This window comes from Mobula hypostoma, chromosome 14 (genome assembly GCF_963921235.1).
Source record: "Mobula hypostoma chromosome 14, sMobHyp1.1, whole genome shotgun sequence".
Taxonomy (NCBI): Eukaryota; Metazoa; Chordata; class Chondrichthyes; order Myliobatiformes; family Myliobatidae; genus Mobula; species Mobula hypostoma.
The window spans coordinates 11,491,431-11,511,747 of NC_086110.1; the positions used below are offsets into that span (position 1 = coordinate 11,491,431).

The window sequence follows — 20,317 nt, forward strand, 5'->3', positions numbered from 1 at the left end:
TCACTGCTGTAATCTTTGAATCCTACATATGAAATTCTAATCCAAATCCCAATGCTAGCAGTTTTCTTGTATATGTAAATCCTGTTCATAGATCTCAGAGAGAGAGAGAGATCAGCCAATTGAAACACTGCTGTAGGCATACATTTTAAACACAATGTTATTGAGAGATGTGTGCATGATCTATGATAGAAGCAGTGGTATGTTAGAATGTGCAAATCCAGAGGTTAGATGAAGCCTGTGACGAGAGCAAAAGGATTTAAATTGGTAGTTTGAACGTCCATGTGCTCTGGCTGACAACCTGATGCTAGAAAGGAAGTGAGTTTTAGGAGTGTGTTTTCAAAGTTTCTCACTGAGTTTAACAATGTTTGACGGTGAGAAAAGCAAAATAGCTAAGGTTCTAGACTGAATTCAGTCTGGCTTTAACCCAATGAGACAATATATCTACAATACACTGGCCAAATCTGCTAGTGGGTAAAATGGCAGTAAATCATCAGGAGGTGTTCAGAAAAGTACTTAATGTGCTCCAGAACCAGCTTTAATTATTCAGGGACCAGATACAAAAGGGGCAACACGGAAGTAAAACAAAACGCCTACAAAAATAGGAATTATCAGTTCGTGTGCTGAGGACATGCAGAGAATGACTAAAAGCAATGAGTGGATCTGTAGGGAGCAGTTTGCAACTAGTCACTATGCTCCGGTGAATGCAGAGTTGGATTATAATCAGATCAACTACAATCTCATTAAATGGCAGAGCTGACATAAATAGTTATGTGACCTACTCTAGCTCCAAAACTACTGCTAAAGAGGAAAAACAGAATTATAGATCAGCTGGCTGAAAATCTGTTGTTGGGCAATTAGTACAATCTATCATTAAGAGTAAATCAACTAAACACTTAGAAAGTGCTCATCTGCTCTTAGAGAACATGAATACTTTTGTAAAATGCAGGTTTTGCCTAACAAACATCACTGATTTCTTTAGGAATGATGTATTGGCCCGACAGATGTCAGAATAATACTGGAACCCCAAGAGTACATTTACAATGAGAGATTACACAAACTAGGGTTGAATTCTTTAGGAGAGAACTTTAATGATGTTTTCAAGATATTAAGTGCAACTGTTAAGGTAGAAAGGGACTCTAATCAGGAGGCATTGTGTAAGAATTAGAAACATGTCCTTTATGAATGAAGCTGTAAGTGTCCTTTAGATGCAAAGATTAGTGGTTTGAAATACTTGATGCAAATCACAATTGATGCTAAATCACGTGCTAATTTCACATCTAAGAATGATAGATTTCAAATCTAGTGAATCCAGGTCTATACGGTGCCCCTAAACTGGGTAAGATCACTGATGAATCTTCATCCGTACAATGCCTCTCAGTAAAGTTGTATCACAGGAGAATATTAGTTACTCTACACTTTGGCCCCAAACTGGGTAATGTGACTAGTGAATGCTGATCTGAATCTTATCCCTGCACCTAGATGTTAATGCTACTAGTCACTTGTCTGTAATCTAAATAAACACTGTATTGGCTGATTTTTGCTAGATTAGAGTTTATACTGATAAAATGATACCAAGTAATTACCTTTGCGATTTACCTGCAGAAAACTTCTTTCTAAGGATGGTGGAAAACCAGTAAAGATAGGACCAAAAGGATTCCAGCACATCATCCCACCCAGACCTGAGACTCCTAAATTATTTCTCGCAGCCCTCTCAGTAGCAGGAAAATATGGCATCAAAGGAACATTCTCTCTTATTAAGAAGAAACTTATGGAATCTGCCAGCATGCAGGTAGGATTATGTGAAGATCTTCTAGAAACAAATGTTCATACTTTGAATGGTTAGTAATAGATTTTTTTTAAAAAGGGCAGAAACTTAAACAGTTCATCACTGTTAGGGGTAAACCTGACAACAGTTTGACAGCATAAATAACAAGATGAATATGGGAATGTGGAAGGATATTTAAAATTCATTGACAAAACCTCTCCAGAGTTTTAAGTACAGATGGTAATGGACTATACACATTTCTGTCCGAAGTTGAGTTAGCTGTAGTCAGCTTGGGAAACATCTACCTAGCTTCCAATACTGTCCAAAGATCCCTACCAAGAAATTCATCTGGGCAAACGAACCAGGCTTATCTTATGATTCCACCCACAGTTGAACAGCATTTCTTAATGGGAAGATCTTTTAGAGTTCACCTCAGCAGAACCTGTAATGACAGATATTTAACTCAACCTGCTTTCCAGCATTTGCCGTATTTTACATTGTCTGCTTTTACTGGATTTGGCAGCAAACTTCACACATGCCTTTGGAAGCACAAAGATTATAATGACACCATGGAAGAATGCTGTCTGATTATTTTCCATCGTTTATGTCCAAGCAAAACTGAGAGAGTGGGAATTAATCTAGTCTCCATCAGTAAACAAAATGGGCTCCTGATGAATTGCTGCCTGTGATAATCCCAGTTCATTATGAACCTGGTTTCATGCCACAGCTGTAAACAGTTTCACCCATACCATCTATCCACCCCATCACCCAGCAGTAGCAATGCCTTGATCTCCCTGTGTCAAGCCCCAGTAAGAAAACAACAACACAAACACGAGGAAATCTGCAGGTGCTGGAATTTTAAGCAACACACATAAAAATGGAGTTCTGGGACTGCAAAATTCAATGCCACATTCCAACAAAAGGAACTTCATCCTGATGAAAAACATAGTAAAAACACAAACTAGAGTGAAGTGTCTCTTTGCGTCAGCACTGACAGCATTCTACTAACAGAGAGGAACTTGCTAATAGAACTGAAGAAATTACCCTGCCTGATATGGTAGTGTAATATTTATGTTGCTGTAAGTCAGGGCCCACGAGTTCCAATCCTACGAAAATAGAATGAGAACTGGAATTCAGGTTTTAAAATGATGTAAACAAAAAGCTGGCACAATTGCCAGTAACCAAGAAGATGTTGGATTGTTATAGTAACAATGTCAGCTGTGCCCTTTGGGAAAGGTAAGCTGCATTTCGCAGTCAGTTTGGCTGGTATGGCTTCTGACCGGCAAACATGGAGCTGTCAAGTCAGTCATTTGTAGCAAAGGCCATTGTTTACCCCACTCCTCATCCCATGTAACCCTGTTTATTTACTCCTTTATTCACTTTTCATGTCATGGGCATGACTCACAGGAGCAGTTTAATTGCCAACGCCTAGTTACCTTTGAGAAGTGATGATGTGCCACCTTCTCTAACCGTGCAAGATACTGCCACAAGGTTATTGCCTTCTCTGAGCCCATACTTTTGTAATGATGCAGGGCTTATGGAGAAATCTGTTGTCCAATACTAGAAAAACAATCAGGGAAATGGTCCAAACTTGTATCATCAAGGACCCAGGAGAATTAAAAAAAAATATTCACTTGTGGCATCTAAGCATAAAACCAAATTAGATTACCTTAAAACCCTTCCTGATCTGCCTTCTTGAAGTGCTGGTGCCCAGTTAAACTACTCTCACAATGTTATTGTCCGGAAAGTTTTGGGTTTAGAACCAACAAAGTTGAAGAAACAGTGATATATTTTTCAAACAAGGATTGTGTGTGACTCAGAGGGGCACTGCTGTTGGTGATGTTCCCAGTCATTCACTGTCCTTGGTGGCATGAGCTGCAGGCTTAAGACATCCTTTTGAAGTAGACTTTGCCAGGTAACTGCAGAACATTTTGTAGATGCACACAGCACAGAGCAGCTACAGTGAGCTGGTGGTGGAGGGAGCAAATGTTTAGAACGGTGGATGTGCTGCCAGTGAAGCAGTCAGCTTTGTTCTGAATGGTGTTGAGCGCACGAATGTTGTTGGGGGCTGATCTCAACCAGATATGTGGAGAGTATATGATTTGCATTATATAGAATGCAGAAATATGAGAGGCCAGAGTGGTAAGTTAGTGAGGAAAATAAGGGGAAATGTGGGTAAAGGTTATGTACAAAAATGACCCTATTTGAAAAACTATTCAGGATTTTTCAAAATCAAATTATTGTAGATACTGGTAAACTGAAATGAAACAGAAATACTGCAGATAGACTTAGTTGACCAGACACCATCTATAGAGAGAGAAAAAGATATAATAGCTAAGGTCACTGACCTGAAATGATATCTGTTTCTGTCGTTAACTGCAACTCCATATGTGCTGGTCAATTGGAGTATGCATGAATACTCTGCATTTTGATCTGACTTCATTTTGTTTGCATTTTTGAGTTTAAACCTCTCCCATCCTGTCAATTCACTTACAAGTAGCAACCATTTACATGCTGCTCCTCCCAAAAACCAGTGGCAACAATGACAGGGGGCCATCAGCTTTCTATGCAAAAACAGTAACCTGATCGCTAGTTCCCTTAACCTGAAGTGAACCTCAAAGAAGGGATATCTTAATATGCTCTGCTTTCTAGCCATGCTGCATTTTCCAATCTAAGTGGATAGAACATAGAACACTACAACACAGTACAAGCCCTTCAGCTCACAACGTTGTACTGACCTTTCAACCATTCTAACCCTTCCCTCCTACATAGCCCTCCATTGTACTAAGGTAAAGTGTGATCTGCATCCATAAACTCACAAAACAATGAAACTTCTCAAGAAAGTAAGTGTTCAGGAGGGAAAATGGAAGGGTCATCAATTTTAATGCATGCCGCCCTCAAGCGCTTCATGCCCGAATATCCTGTGTGAAAACGTGTCCCTTGTAACAGTTGTACTTGCTTGTCTAGATTCATAGAGTCACAGAATACTACAGCACAGAAACAGGCCCTTCAGCCCATCTAGTCCATGCGGGTCCATTAATCTGTCTAGTCCCATCAGCCTGCACCTGAACCATAGCCCTCCATACCCTTTCTATCCACGTACCTAACCAAATCTCCCTTAAGTGCTGAAATCAACCCTGCATCAACCACTTGCACAGGCAGCTCATTCCACACTCTCACCAACCTCTGAGTGAAGAAGTCCCACCCATGTTCCCCTTAAACTTCTCACCTTTCACCCATGACCCAAGGTTCTAGTCTCACCCATCCTCAGTGGAAAAAGCCTGCTTACATTTACCCCATCTATTCCCCTCATAATTTTGTATACTTCTATCACATCTCCCCACAATCTTCTACACTCCAGGAATAAAGTTCTAACCTGTTCATCCTTTCCCTATAACTCAGGTCCTCAAGCACCACTACATCCTTGTAAATTTTCTCTGCACTCTTTCAACCTTATTTATATCTTTCCTGCAGGTAATTGACCAAACCTGGACACGATGCTCCAAATTAGGCCTCACCAACATCTTGTACAATTTCAACATAACATCCCAACTCCTGTACTCAATACATTGATTTAAAAGTCAACATGCCAAAAGTTTTCTTTACAACCCTATCTACCTGATTCCCAGATCCCTCCGTTCTACCACACTCCTCAGTGCCCTGCTGCTCACCTTGTGAGACCTATCCTTACCACTCTGATCTTCCAGAGGACCAGTTTGTCCCTTGTTATTCTTTTGCTCTTAATACAGTATATCTGTAGAAGCCCTTAGGATTCTCCTTCATGTTGTCTGCTAGAGTAACCTCATGCCTTCTTTTAGCCATCCTGATTTTCTTATTAAGCGTTTTCTTGGATTTCTTATACTCAAATACTTCGATTGCTCCTGCCTGTCCATACCTTATTTTTCTTAACCACGGCCCCAAGGTTCCCCAAAGCTGTTATCCTTGCCTTTTATTCTGACAGGGACATACAAATTCTATACTCCCAAAATTTCACTTTTGAAAGCCTCTCACTTACCAAGTAGACCTTTGCCAGAAAACAGCTTGTCCCAATTAACTCTTCCCAGATCCATTCTGATACCATTAGAATTGGCCTTTCTCCAAATTAGAGTCTCAACCCGAGGACCTGACCTATCTTTTTCCATAATTACTTTGAAACTAATGTCATTATGAGCATTAGATGCAAAGTGTTCTCCTACACTAACTTCTGTCACCTGCCCTGTCTCATTCCCTAATTGAATACTAGATCTCCGAATAGGAGATGAGAAATAGGTAATGTGTTATCTATGCTGGTCATATCATTGCTTTTTTTCTCTTTCTTGCACCTCTTTCCTCCCCACTGTCTAGCCTATCCCACAACCTCCTCCCTCTCCTGTTCATCACCGGTCACCTGTTTTGGTAAAAATGCCGGAGGACGTTGATGATGACGATGATGAGGTCATTTCAGAAACAATGGATTCCTCTGTCTCGATCAAGATGTCTCCTTCACGTGATGGGTTAAAGGAACAAATTCTGTCCGTGGAGGTTCCAGATGAAGAAGAAAAGTCAGAAAAGTGATACTGCTTTGGACTTACATTTTGTTTTGTTAAAAGTAGCAGTTAAGAGTGAGCTTCATAAGTTGTTAAGAATTAGGCTCACAGTGATTTGCATCTTTAAAAAAAACAGCTGCATTTATTCAGTATATTTCACATCTCAGGATGAACCGAAGTGCTTTACAGTTAATTAAGAAATTTTTGAAGTGTAGTGGCTGTCACAATTTGGAGACACACAGCATAATCTGTTTTAGGTGTTGGTTAGTGCTAAATCTATTAGGGGAAACCCAACACAAACGTCTTCTGCAGTTGCTAAAACGGTTACATATTTTACCATGTAAAACTACCTGTGTCTGTGTAAAGGAGACCCTAAAAATACACTTATGAACACATACATCACATCTGACCTTTGCACCTCATATAAAGCCACTTCTAAATCTGATTCATCAATGGATATATTCATAAAAACAATTCATATACTTGGACATTTCACTTCAATTACCTTATCCGCATTCAGATATACATATTGCACCGCAGATATGCCATACACATCAAAGGGAGACAGGTACAGGTCTTGTCCATGGTGTTGGCAGTTAAAAAGTACTCAGAACCTAATTACCTACGAAGCTCTTCATAAATATGACTCACATGTACTAAACAGCAACATTAACGTAAACATAAACAGGGCTTCAGTACCATCAACTCGTATAAAGTGAAACCAAGCGACATAGGTGACAACAAGGCTTCGCTCATAGATGAGCTCAATACCTTCTACGCTGACTTTAACTGACAAAACATGGAGGAACCTTCACAAACTCCCACAGCCACCGATGATCTTGCGATTTCAGTCTCTGAGGCCAATGTGAGAGCTGCCTTCAGGCAGGTTAACCCATGGAAAGCATCCGACCCAGATGGGATATCTGGCCAAGTACTAAAGACCTGTGCAGTTCACTGAGATCTTTAACCTCTCACTTAACAGCCTGAGGTACCACCTGCTTCAGGCAGGCTTCAATTATACCAGTGCCTAAGAAGAACATGATAATCTGCCTCAATGATTATCATCTAGTGTCAATTACACAATGATGAAGTGCTTTGAGTGTTGAGTGATAAAACGTATCAACTACAGTGGGAAAATTGGAGCGGATCCAAGTTGCTTCTCAGGATGGCTCCAATTTACCCACCGGCACAACAGGTCCACAGCAGATGCCATCTTATTGGCTGTTCACTCAATCCTGGACAGTAAATATGCACGCATCAGAATTCTCTTCATTGACTAGAGCATGGCATTCAATACTATTATCTCACCAAAACTAATCAATAAGTGTTCAAGACCTTGTCCTCAATACTTTCTCGTGTAATTAGATCCTCAATTTCCTCACCTGCAGACCCCAGTCAGTTTGGATTGGCAACATCTCCTCCACAATCTCCATCAGTACAGGTGCACCACAAGGCTGTGTACTTAGCTCCTTGCTCTACTCACTTTATACTTATGACTGTGAGGCTAAGCACAGTTCCAATACATTTGCTGATGATGCCACTGTCATTGGCCAAGTTAAATGTGGCGATAAATCAGCATATGGGGGGGGGGAGCGAGATTGAAAGTCTGGCTGAGTGGTGCCACAACAACCCCTCACTCAATGTCAACAAGACCAAGGAGCAGACAAGTGACCTCAGGAGGAGGAAACCAGAGGTCCATGAGCCAGTCCTCATCAGGGGATCAGAGCACGTGGGTGCAATTACAAAGCCTCTACTGCCTTAGAAGTTTGCAAAGATTTGGCATGACATCTGAAACTTTAGCAGACTTCTGTAGATGTGTGGTGGGGAGTAAACATATTGACTGGTTGTATCACGGCCTGGTATGGAAACACTAATGCCTGTGAATGGAAAATCCTAAAAAACAATGTAGTGGATACAGCCCAGTTCATTGTGGGCAAAGCCTCCCCACCAATGACACATCTACATGAGGCACTGTTGAAGGAAAGCAGCATCCATCATCAAAGACTCCCACGACCTTGGCTATGCTTTCTTCTCACTGCTGCCATCAGGAAGAAGGTGCAGGAGCCTCAGGTTCAGGAATAGTTATTAGCCCTCATCCATTAGACTCTTTAAGCAGTGGGGATAACTTCACTCAGCCCATCACTGAACTGTTTCCACAACCTATGGACTCACTTTCATGGGCTCTTCATCTCATATTTTCAATACTGATTGCTTGCTTGCTTATTTATTTATTTATTATTTCCTTTTTTCCTTTTGTATCTGCACAGTTTGCTGTCTTTTGCACATTTGTTGTCCTTCCTTTTGGGTACAGACTTTCACAGATTCTATTATTTTTCTTGGATTTACTGAGTATGTACACAAGAAAATGAATCTCAGAGTGGTAAATGGTGACATATATGTACATTGATAATAAATTAACTTTGAACCTGGAACATATAAAACACGCCACCGCACTCCACATTGACGAATGTCCAAAGAACAGTTTACACTAGCATCTGCAATTCATGCACAGGCACTATTGATAGTGCGGGCATAATGCCACATGTGTATCATCATCGAATAATTTTCAATCAATGTCTCAGTTGTTTGTAGCTAATTAAAATTAATAAAACTGTTACCATTCAGAATCAGAATCAGATGTTCAATCTAGATGTTCTTACCTTTTCCAGAGGTTCCATGTTAGTTTTCCCTTTCAGGAGCAAGAAAATTGCAGCTCCACTGCAAACTGGAATTTTATGATTTGTCTCCGAGTACGTTCCCATAATGAACTGGGAAAGCTCAGTGAGGCAGGAAAGAGTACTTCTCCCCATTGTTTCAAAGAATACTAACATACCTGCCACAACTCATTTTCATTGTCCTTGGTCCCTCCACTGTCAGGTCACTAAAAGGGAAATTAATAATTACATTGTGTTTTTCTGCTCTCCACCACAAACACAATCCAAAATGGCAAAGGGTGAGTGGAACTATCATTAATTACAATTAAGCATTTCTGATGGATTACAGCAGTTCCCAATGTTCCTCGAATCAAGATTTTGTCTTAGTCCCTGTAACATTTCGGTAAATTACCTGTCAAGTCCATGAGGAAAGATATTTATGATAAAGGGAACAGTAGCCAATTCTAACAGATAAGAACACATCTTTACCTCACTACCCCCTCCCCTGCAACTCTCCACATTCCGCAGGAATCACTCCATGATTCTCCTGCCTATTCATCCCTCCCCGCTAATCTTCCTCACAGCACTTATCCCTGCAAGCAGCTAAAGAGCTATCCCTGTCCATTCACTTCCTCCCTCACCCCTATTCAGGACCCCAAACAGTCCAGGTGAGGCAACACTTCACCTGTGAATTTGCTGGTGTAGTCTACTGTATCCAGTGCTCCCAATGCGGCTCCATTGGTGACACCCGTCGTAAATTGGGGGACCGTTTCATCGAACACCTCTGTTGCATCTGCCAGAAGTGGAACCTCCTGGTGGCCAAACATTTTAACTCTTATTCCCGTTCCTGTTCCATTGTGTCAGTCCATGGTCTCCTCTTGTGCTAAGATGAGGCCACCTTCAGGACAGATGAGAAATACCTTATATTGCTCCAACCTGATGGGATGAATGTTGATTTCTCCTTCCAGTTAAAAAAAATTCTCACCTGCCTATCACTTCACGTTGAGACAGTGGAATATTCTTTAAATGGGTGGTTGCTGTTCTTCAAGTATATTCCTGTATTATAACGCAGTAATAATTGACTGTACTAATAACATAATATTTTGTAGATTCTAGAATCTAATTTAATACCAATGAGATAAATAACTAAAAGAAGAGGTCTCAGCCCGAAGCATCTGATGTTAATTCATTTCTATAGATGCTGCCTGACCTGCTGAATTCCTCCAGCATGTTGTGGGTGTTGCTAAAAAAAGACGTTGTCTAAATATTTTTAATATATTTTTTGGGCTAATCAAGTTCTTGTGCATGTTTTATCATTCTTCTCAGTGCCATGTGGAAGCAATGCAATTTATAATGTGCTTGTAAAATCAAGATAAAATTAGCTGAATACTGTTCAGACCAAAGATCTTTCTAGTTTAAAAAATATTGCTTCATCCCCAATCCCACCCCATTGATTGTTGTGAGCTGGGCAGCCACTGCTCACAATATTGAGGTTAGATGAGAGTTCTTGCATTCATCCTGTATCAAATTCTATATTGATCATACATAGAAAAAAGGCATGGACTGGATCACAGAGATATAGAAAGACAGAACTAATCTCCCCTTTACCAGTTAGTTGAGGGCTTTGTTCTGAGCTCTCACTAAGTACAGTAGTGTGGGACAAGGGGAAGATATTCAGCAACACGTTTCTCTTCCTCTCCTGTCCACAGGTTACTGATAAATGAATTGCTCAGGCTTCACACAGTGTACACATTGCAGTTACAGAACAGAGCAGAAGAACTTTCCAAATGAGGTCTGTTACCGGTCAAATCTCTGGTTTACATCAGATAATTGAATTTGGCAATTTTATGGAATGGGTTAGTTGTCTAGCTATGGCTGTCCCTTTAAAAAAAATTGAAACAAGATCAGGTAGAAGTTATGCTAGTTTTATTGCTGTTTTAGATCACTTACTGCTGATGATAAATAATATTGAATAATAATTGTGTTTCAATAGTCAGTTTCATCCGACTCAATAACCACAGTAAGTGCAAGGCTGCTAACAGCAATCATTGACTCTTTTAATTTTAAAATGTCATTTGTAGGGGGACTAAGATAGGAGAGGAATATTACAATATTGATATCATGGGAGTGTATGAATCAGAGAGGGAGACATCAATTAACACTTAGAGAAAGATATGATATGTAATACTGTATTCTTACCTTAGGAGGAGAAAGAGAAGAACTCACCCTTTTATTCACCCACTCCTCAGCCTCCTAGCAATGCATTCTCCTGTAACTCAATTTCACTTGTACCACGTATCCTATTGACTTTTGGACATGGATTACTTTGCTTCATAAATCCTACCTTGGCTTTAACCTCAGCAGTTTTATATTTCCTCACCAATGCCCTTCCACTTGCTATGCACCCCCCTATCGCTTTGTTTTTTTCCAGTCCATTTTGCACTACATTCACAATTTATATTTGCTTTGTATCCCTTGTACATCTCTCGTACTCATAGTTCTTCCCAATAACCTTTAGCCCAGTGTCTGTCACCTTTTACCCTTGCATTTACTCATCCATTTCTTCTTCTTTTTCTTCTTGTAAAGTTTAATGGTGGTTGTTAGACCACCCCAAGGTGCATTACCAACGTCTACCAATTCGGAGTGTGGAGTAAAAAGAAAGGATGTATACACTCACTAAATTCCACCCTGCCCCCCACACAAAAAAATTCAAACAATAGCAAAAATTCTAATGCTTTTCTGAAAGTCAAATATTTCTCTTGTATACATTATGATGGCAGTGTTATCCAAACAAACTATCCATGTTAAACTGTGTCTGTCCCAAGGATCTCAATTTAGCAATTACATGTTTCCTTTGCACCTCATAGGAACTGCATTCAAACAATTTCTTGCATTATTTCTTGACAAATGCACTCCATACAGATGCCTGTATCATGCATATTAATTCTGAACAAGAAATTATTCAACCTAGTACGTCCAATACATAAATGTGTAAGTATAACTTCTTCCATTCTTTTAGCCCCCATCTCCCATACAACATATACATCCTGAAATTCTTTGACTCATTCCAAGACAAAAATGATAACAACCATCTCAGATGTAAATACTGGCACTTTGTCGAATAATCTTTTCTTAGTAATCACCTGAAACTTTGGAACGTAAAGAGAAACACATGAATGACCTTTTGTGTAGATATGTAGGAAGCCATAACATCCGCCTTGCATATATTAATGAACTTCTTGTGCCATTGATCAATCTTCATCGTGATCTTTTCTTGAAGACTTAAATCAACCCCAGGCAAAGGGAAAAACCATGGAGGAGTGGGACCATAATTCACATTAAACAACCCAAGATTTTGTGCCCATTCATTTTCCAGCCAGCCAAAACTGAAGACATTATGAATACAGTGCCCCCAGCACTCTGCTAGTGTTGCCAATATTGGTTGACTAACAATATTATACTTTATACTTTATTGTCGCCAAACAATTGATACTAGAATGTACAATCATCACAGCAGTATTTGATTCTGCGCTTCCTGCTCCCTAGAGTACAAATTGATAGTAAATATTAAAAATTTAAATTATAAATCATAAATATAAAATAGAAAATGGAAAGTAAGGTAGTGAAAAAAAACTGAGAGGCAGATCCAGATATTTGAAGGGTATGGCCCAGATCCGAGTCAGGATCTGTTCAGCAGTCTTATCACAGTTGGAAAGAAGCTGTTCCTAAATCTGGCCGTACGAGTCTTCAAGCTCCTGAGCCTTCTCTTGGAGGGAAGAGGGACAAAAAGTGTGTTGGCTGGGTGGGTCGTGTCCTTGATTATCCTGGCAGCACTGCTCCAACAGCATGCGGTGCAAAGTGAGTCCACGGACGGAGGATTGGTTTGTGTGATGTGCTGCGCTGTGTTCACGATCTTCTGCAGCTTCTTCCGGTCTTGGACAGGACAACTTCCATAACAGGTTGTGATGCACCCTAGAAGAATGCTTTCTGCGGTGCATCTATAAAAATTAGTGAGGGTTTTAGGGGACAGGCCAAATTTCTTTAGCTTTTGCAGGAAGTAAAGGCGCTGGTGGGCCCTCTTGGCAGTGGACTCTGCTTGGTTGGACAAAGTCAGGTCATTTGTGATATTGACCTCGAGGAACTTAAAGCTTTTGACCTGTTCCACTTGCGCACCACCGATGTAAATTGAGTCCTGCGGTCCGCTATTCCTTCTGAAGTCAACAACCAAGTCTTTCGTCTTGCTGACGTTGAGGGATGGGCCCGTTGCCTTCCTTGGATTATATAATTATATAATATTGGTCCTCTTACATTAATCCAATAAACCATTGCTAAGTGTAACCTGCGTAGGTGCAAAGGTATTTCACCCATTTCTACCAGTAATGCCAAAATTGGGGATGGTTTGATAGCAGCACAGCATAATCTCAATGCCTGAGCTTGAATTTTTTTCTCAGGACTTTAAGATCACTGGTGAAGCTGACCCAGAACCAACACATCTATAAAAATCTGAATTAAGCAATTAGAATCAGATTTAATATTGCAGGCATATGTTGTGAGATTTGTCAACTTCAGGCTGCAGTACAATGAAATACATGACAAATAAATATAGAGAAAAATGGAGTTACATTAAGTATATGTCTATTAAATAGTTAAGTTAAAAAAAACAGAAAAAAAGTAGTGAGGTAGTGTTCATGGGTTCAATGTCTGTTCAGAAATAGGATGACAGAGGGGAAGAAGCTGTTCCTGAATCACTGAGTGTGTGCCTTCAGGCTTCTGTACCTCCTTCCCGAAGGTAATAGTGTGAAGAGAGCATGTCCTGGGTGATGGGGGTCCTAAGTAATGGATGTCACCTTCCTAAGGCACCTCTCCTTGAAGATGTCTTGGATACTACGGAGCTAGTACCCAAGATAAAGGTGACTAATTTTACAAGTTTCTTCAACTTATTTTGATCTTGTACAGTAGCTAACCCCTTCCCATACCAAACAGTGATGCAGCCAGTCAGAATGCTCTCCACGGTACATATGTGGAAATTTTCCAGTGTTTTTGTTGACAGCCAAATCTACTCAAACTCCTAATGAAATATAGCTGCTGCCTTGTCTTCTATATAGCTGAATCAATACAGTGGCATGCAAAAGTTTGGGAACCCCTGGTCAAAATTTCTGTTACTGTGAATAGCTAAACGAGTAAAAGATGAGCAACATACATCAAAGTTGCTGGTGAACGCAGCAGGCCAAGCAGCATCTATAGGAAGAGGCGCAGTCGACGTTTCAGGCCGAGACCCTTCGTCAGGACTAACTGAAGGAAGAGTGAGTAAGGGATTTGAAAGCTGGAGGGGGAGGGGGAGATGCAAAATGATAGGAGAAGACAGGAGGGGGAGGGATAGAGCCGAGAGCTGGACAGGTGATAGGCAAAAGGGGATACGAGAGGATCATGGGACAGGAGGTCCGGGAAGAAAGACAAGGGGGGGGGTGACCCAGAGGATGGGCAAGAGGTATATTCAGAGGGACAGAGGGAGAAAAAGGAGAGTGAGAGAAAGAATGTGTGCATAAAAATGAGTAACAGATGGGGTATGAGGGGGAGGTGGGGCCTTAGCGGAAGTTAGAGAAGTCGATGTTCATGCCATCAGGTTGGAGGCTACCCAGACGGAATATAAGGTGTTGTTCCTCCAACCTGAGTGTGGCTTCATCTTTACAGTAGAGGAGGCCGTGGATAGACATGTCAGAATGGGAATGGGATGTAGAATTAAAATGTGTGGCCACTGGGAGATCCTGCTTTCCCTGGCGGACAGAGCGTAGATGTTCAGCAAAGCGGTCTCCCAGTCTGCGTCGGGTCTCACCAATATATAAAAGGCCACATCGGGAGCACCGGACGCAGTATATCACCCCAGTCGACTCACAGGTGAAGTGATGCCTCACCTGGAAGGACTGTTTGGGGCCCTGAATGGTGGTAAGGGAGGAAGTGTAAGGGCATGTGTAGCACTTGTTCCACTTACACGGATAAGTGCCAGGAGGGAGATCAGTGGGGAGGGATGGGGGGGACGAATGGACAAGGGAATTGTGTAGGGATCGATCCCTGCGGAATGCAGGGGGGGGGAGGGAAAGATGTGCTTAGTGGTGGGATCCCGTTGGAGGTGGCGGAAATTACGGAGAATAATATGTTGGACCCGGAGGCTGGTGGGGTGGTAGGTGAGGACCAGGGGAACCCTATTCCTAGTGGGGTGGTGGGAGGATGGAGTGAGAGCAGATGTACGTGAAATGGGGGAGATGCGTTTAAGAGCAGAGTTGATAGTGGAGGAAGGGAAGCCCCTTTCTTTAAAAAATGAAGACATCTCCCTCGTCCTAGAATGAAAAGCCTCATCCTGAGAGCAGATGCGGCGGAGACGGAGGAATTGCGAGAAGGGGATGGCGTTTTTGCAAGAGACAGGGTGAGAAGAGGAATAGTCCAGATAGCTGTGAGAGTCAGTACGCTTATAGTAGACATCAGTGGATAAGCTGTCTCCAGAGACAGAGACAGAAAGATCTAGAAAGGGGAGGGAGGTGTCGGAAATGGACCAGGTAAACTTGAGGGCAGGGTGAAAGTTGGAGGCAAAGTTAATAAAGTCAACGAGTTCTGCATGCGTGCAGGAAGCAGCGCCAATGCAGTCGTCGATGTAGCGAAGGAAAAGTGGGGGACAGATACCAGAATAGGCACGGAACATAGATTGTTCCACAAACCCAACAAAAAGGCAGGCATAGCTAGGACCCATACGGGTGCCCATAGCTACACCTTTAGTTTGGAGGAAATGGGAGGAGCAAAAGGAGAAATTATTAAGAGTAAGGACTAATTCCGCTAGACGGAGCAGAGTGGTGGTAGAGGGGAACTGATTAGGTCTGGAATCCAAAAAGAAGCATAGAGCTTTGAGACCTTCCTGATGGGGGATGGAAGTATATAAGGACTGGACATCCATGGTGAAAATAAAGCGGTGGGGGCCAGGGAACTTAAAATCATCGAAAAGTTTAAGAGCGTGAGAAGTGTCACGAACATAGGTCGGAAGGGATTGAACAAGGGGTGATAAAACAGTGTCGAGGTTTGCAGAAACGAGTTCGGTGGGGCAGGAGCAAGCTGAGACAATAGGTCGGCCAGGACAGGCAGGTTTGTGGATCTTGGGTAGGAGGTAGAAACGGGAAGTGCGGGGTGTGGGAACTGTAAGGTTGGTAGCAGTGGATGGGAGATCCCCTGAGCGGATAAAGTCGGTGATAGTGTGGGAGACAATGGCCTGGTGCTCCGCCACCTCCAACGGGATCCCACCACTAAGCACATCTTTCCCTTCCCCCACTCTCTCTGCATTCCGCAGGGATCGCTCCCTACACAACTCCCTTGTCCATTCGTCCCCCCCATCCCTCCCCACTGATCTCCCTCCTGGCACTTATCCGTGTAAGCGGAACAAGTGCTACACATGCCCTTATACTTCCTCCCTTACCACCATTCAGGGCCCCAGACAGTCCTTCCAGGTGAGGCATCACTTCACCTGTGAGTCGACTGGGGTGATATACTGCGTCCGGTGCTCCCGATGTGGCCTTTTATATATTGGTGAGACCCGACGCAGACTGGGAGACCGCTTTGCTGAACATCTACGCTCTGTCCGCCAGAGAAAGCAGGATCTCCCAGTGGCCACACATTTTAATTCCACATCCCATTCCCATTCTGACATGTCTATCCATGGCCTCCTCTACTGTAAAGATGAAGCCACACTCAGGTTGGAGGAACAACACCTTATATTCCGTCTGGGTAGCCTCCAACCTGATGGCATGAACATCGACTTCTCTAACTTCCGCTAAGGCCCCACCTCCCCCTCGTACCCCATCTGTTACTCATTTTTATGCACACATTCTTTCTCTCACTCTCCTTTTTCTCCCTCTGTCCCTCTGAATATACCTCTTGCCCATCCTCTGGGTCACCCCCCCCTTGTCTTTCTTCCCGGACCTCCTGTCCCATGATCCTCTCGTATCCCCTTTTGCCTATCACCTGTCCAGCTCTCGGCTCTATCCCTCCCCCTCCTGTCTTCTCCTATCATTTTGCATCTCCCCCTCCCCCTCCAGCTTTCAAATCCCTTACTCACTCTTCCTTCAGTTAGTCCTGACGAAGGGTCTCGGCCTGAAACGTCGACTGCGCCTCTTCCTATAGATGCTGCTTGGCCTGCTGTGTTCACCAGCAACTTTGAATGATGTTGCTTGAATTTCCAGCATCTGCAGAATTCCTGTTGTTTGAGTAAAAGATGAACTGATTTCCAAAAGGCATAAAGTTAAAGATGACACATTTCTTTAATATCTTAAGCAAGAAAACTTTTTTATTTCCATCTTTTACAGTTTCAAAATAACAAAAAAGGAAAAGGACCAGAAGCAAAAGATTGGGCACCTTGCATGACAGTACTTAGTAACACCCCCTTTGGCAAGTATCACAGCTTGTAAATGCTTTTTGTAGCCAACTAAGAGTCTGTCAATTCTTGTTTGGGGGATTTTCACCCATTCTTCCTTGCAAAAGGCTTCTAGTTCTGTGAGATTCTTGGGCCGTCTGCATGCACTGCTCTTTTGAGGCCTATCTACAGATTCTCGATGATGTTTAGGTCAGGGGACTGTGAAAACCATGGCAAAACCTTCAGCTTGCGCCTCTTGAGGTAATCCATTGTGGATTTTGAGGTGTGTTTAGGATCATTATTCTGTTATAGAAGCCATACTCTTTTCATCTTCGGTTTTTTTACAGATGGTGTGATGTTTGCTTCCAGAATTTGCTGGTATTTAATTGAATTCATTCTTCCCTCTACCAGTAAATGTTCCCCGTGCCACTAGCTGCAACGCAAGCCCAAAGCATGATCGATCCACCCCCGTGCTTAACAGTTGGAGAAGGGTTCTTTTCAAGAAATTCTGCACCCTCTTTTCTCCAAACATACCTTTGCTCATTGCGGCCAAAAAATTCTATTCAAAAGGTTCAAAGGAACATCTAAACAAACCTAAACAATAGGAATTCTGCAGATGCTGGAAATTCAAGCAACACACATCAAAGTTGCTGCTGAACGCAGCAGGCCAGGCAGCATCTCTAGGAAGAGGTACAGTTGACATTTCAGGCCCAGACCCTTCGCCACTCCTGACGAAGGGTCTTGGCCTGAAACGTCGACTGTACATCTTCCTAGAGATGCTGCCTGGCCTTCTGTGTTCACCAGCAACTTTGATGTGTGTTGCTTATCTAAACAAACCTGATGTATTTTGGAAACAAGTCCTGTGGACTGATGAAGTTAAAATCGATCATTTGTTTTAAGTGAGCTCCTGCTCGCACCCCAGTCACACCCAACTAAGCACCTGAGCACATTCAAGGCGTTTTACATTTCTCGAGGATTTTATTCACACGCACCATTGCATGTTAGCCTTATGTCCAGGCACATACCTAGAAACTTTACCACTGACTCTTAGTCAAAAGATTTGCCATATAACTTGAGATCAATTGTGGGCGTATTGTTCCTTTTAGGGAAAAAAACGATTTCTTGCAACAGAAAATTTAAACCGTCACTTACTCGTCCATTCCCAAAATGTCTTAATTTCCAATCCATGAAAGTTTTCCCCCTTTTTCTCATCGCCCTTGATGCAGATTGGCGGGTTTCCCACCCGATGCTCGACGTGATTGGTGGAGGCTGGCTGTCAGTCACAAGGCTGGGTTCGACTCTCTAGGACCGTGCGGGTGGCTGGCTGGTTGACTGGCCGGCCGGGAGAGTCGGGGGTTGGACTGGGCTGGGGCCGGGATTGCGAGTACTGCAGTGGGCGGACGGGTGGCTACAGCTTTGATGTCGGTAAGTGCTTGACCGGAGGTAAGGCGGTGTGGGAAGCACCCGCCTGGCAGATAGTCGCTGGAATTGTCTACTCCCCCACCCCCGTCAAAAATACTTTGTCGGCGGTAATTGTTGCACTTTCTCCCTCCCCTCGGTACGGGCAGGCGTTTCCTCTGGCCCTGACCCCTCACCTCTCACAGGGAATGCGGGCTGCCGTGACCGGCTGAGTGTCTGTGTCAGATGGCATTGAGACCGTTTCCGCGTGCCTTTGCTGAAGTACCGGGTGCGAGAGAGCCGGCAGAACCTTCTCTTCGGCTTCTTGTACGTAGCTCTGCAGTGGCATCCAGGTGCCAAAATGACAAAGCGGCTGCATAAACTGAGAACATATTGTCAGCAGAGAAAAATCAAACAAACGTGAAAAGCGATGTCAGTCTCACCTAACCTCTTGCCGAAGATGATCAAAATCCGCATGTATTTTGTTCGGGGTGTGCGAATGGCTGAGGGATGTGTCACCGTCTGATTTCAGTCCCCTGTCTATCCAACTTAAGAAATTTTCTGCCATCTGCTTGCTCGAACACCAGAGAGAACAGACTCGTTTCGACAATTGTATGACAAGGCTATATGAGGCTGCGGGGTTGTATGTTTAATACGTGCTTGTATATCCATAGGAGAAATCTATTTACGAATTCCCTTCCTCCTGCCTTTTCTGGCCCTGAGTGAAGGTATTTTTTCTCTGTTTCTTGTGTCTAGGGTGTGGTTTGGTTGCTGCCAAGACTGGCCTTTTTTTTGTTGTATTTCGGTGTTGCACCTAAGCTGTTTCCCTGGCAACAGCATCTCTGATGCGGAGCAGAGCACCTGTATAATTCCTGTACACTACCTCAATGAAACCCTTTCAAAGCAGCAGGGCGCCTTTGGGCAGTTTGACCCGGAGTTCTCTGCATTTGAGCTTGTCGTTGCCCGGCATCATTGTGATAGCATGCGGCAGAGAAAATCACAGCAGGCTGCTGCTGCCTTGGACTTCATGGGCGGAGGAGCAAAGATCAGCTGTGACCTGATTCAGTCATGGAATGAGTTCAAAGATTAAGTGGCTTTCCCAAGCAGCTGTGTTTACACTTTGCCAACGATTTTCCTTGCACATGGAAGACTGCATTGAAGAACTTGCCTTGTATTGTTGGCGCTTATTTTTGTTTTTGAGTTTGGGTGGGTTCCGGAAAAGAAGTGGCAGAGGACCTTGTCATTGTCAGCGTCGTTGTGAAGAGGGATGTGCTCCACCTCCGGAGCAGAATGTCCTTTGTGCAATTTGGCAGAAGGAGCACTCCAGATGTTCCTGAGCAGAGGGTTTGTGGCCACTATGTACCACCCTCATCCATCCTGTGTGGGAGGCCTTAAAATCAGGCAAGCTGGAAATACACTTTGTCTTCCGGGGACCTTCCCTTGTACCAGCAAAAACTACAATTTGTGGAGCTAGGGGCTGAGAATGATGTTGGCTAATTTCTGTCCAGTGTTGCCTTTGCCTGTCATAGCCAACGTGAAAGGGAAGTGAATCCTATTCCTAGTCATAGGAGTACAGCACAGAAAC

The 20,317-nt window shown here is 43.0% G+C and overlaps 2 protein-coding genes across 5 annotated transcripts in view; both read left to right on the plus strand.

The window, feature by feature from the left end:
* Positions 1-7,306, plus strand: part of cngb1a (cyclic nucleotide gated channel subunit beta 1a) — a 74,327-nt gene extending 67,021 nt beyond the window's left edge. The window contains exons 20-21 of the mRNA XM_063067543.1: positions 1,603-1,789; positions 6,110-7,306. Coding sequence (XP_062923613.1) covers positions 1,603-1,789; positions 6,110-6,319 — 397 coding nt within the window. The 3' untranslated portion in view covers positions 6,320-7,306. The remainder of the gene's footprint in view (positions 1-1,602; positions 1,790-6,109) is intronic.
* Positions 7,307-18,607: 11,301 nt separating this feature from the next.
* kifc3 (kinesin family member C3) overlaps positions 18,608-20,317 on the plus strand; it is an 81,958-nt gene continuing 80,248 nt past the window's right edge. For 3 of the 4 annotated variants that reach the window (XM_063066671.1, XM_063066670.1, XM_063066674.1), the window contains exon 1: positions 18,608-18,759. The gene's annotated coding sequence lies outside the window, so the exon portion shown is untranslated. The remainder of the gene's footprint in view (positions 18,760-20,317) is intronic. The other variant, XM_063066672.1, reaches the window with a different exon arrangement.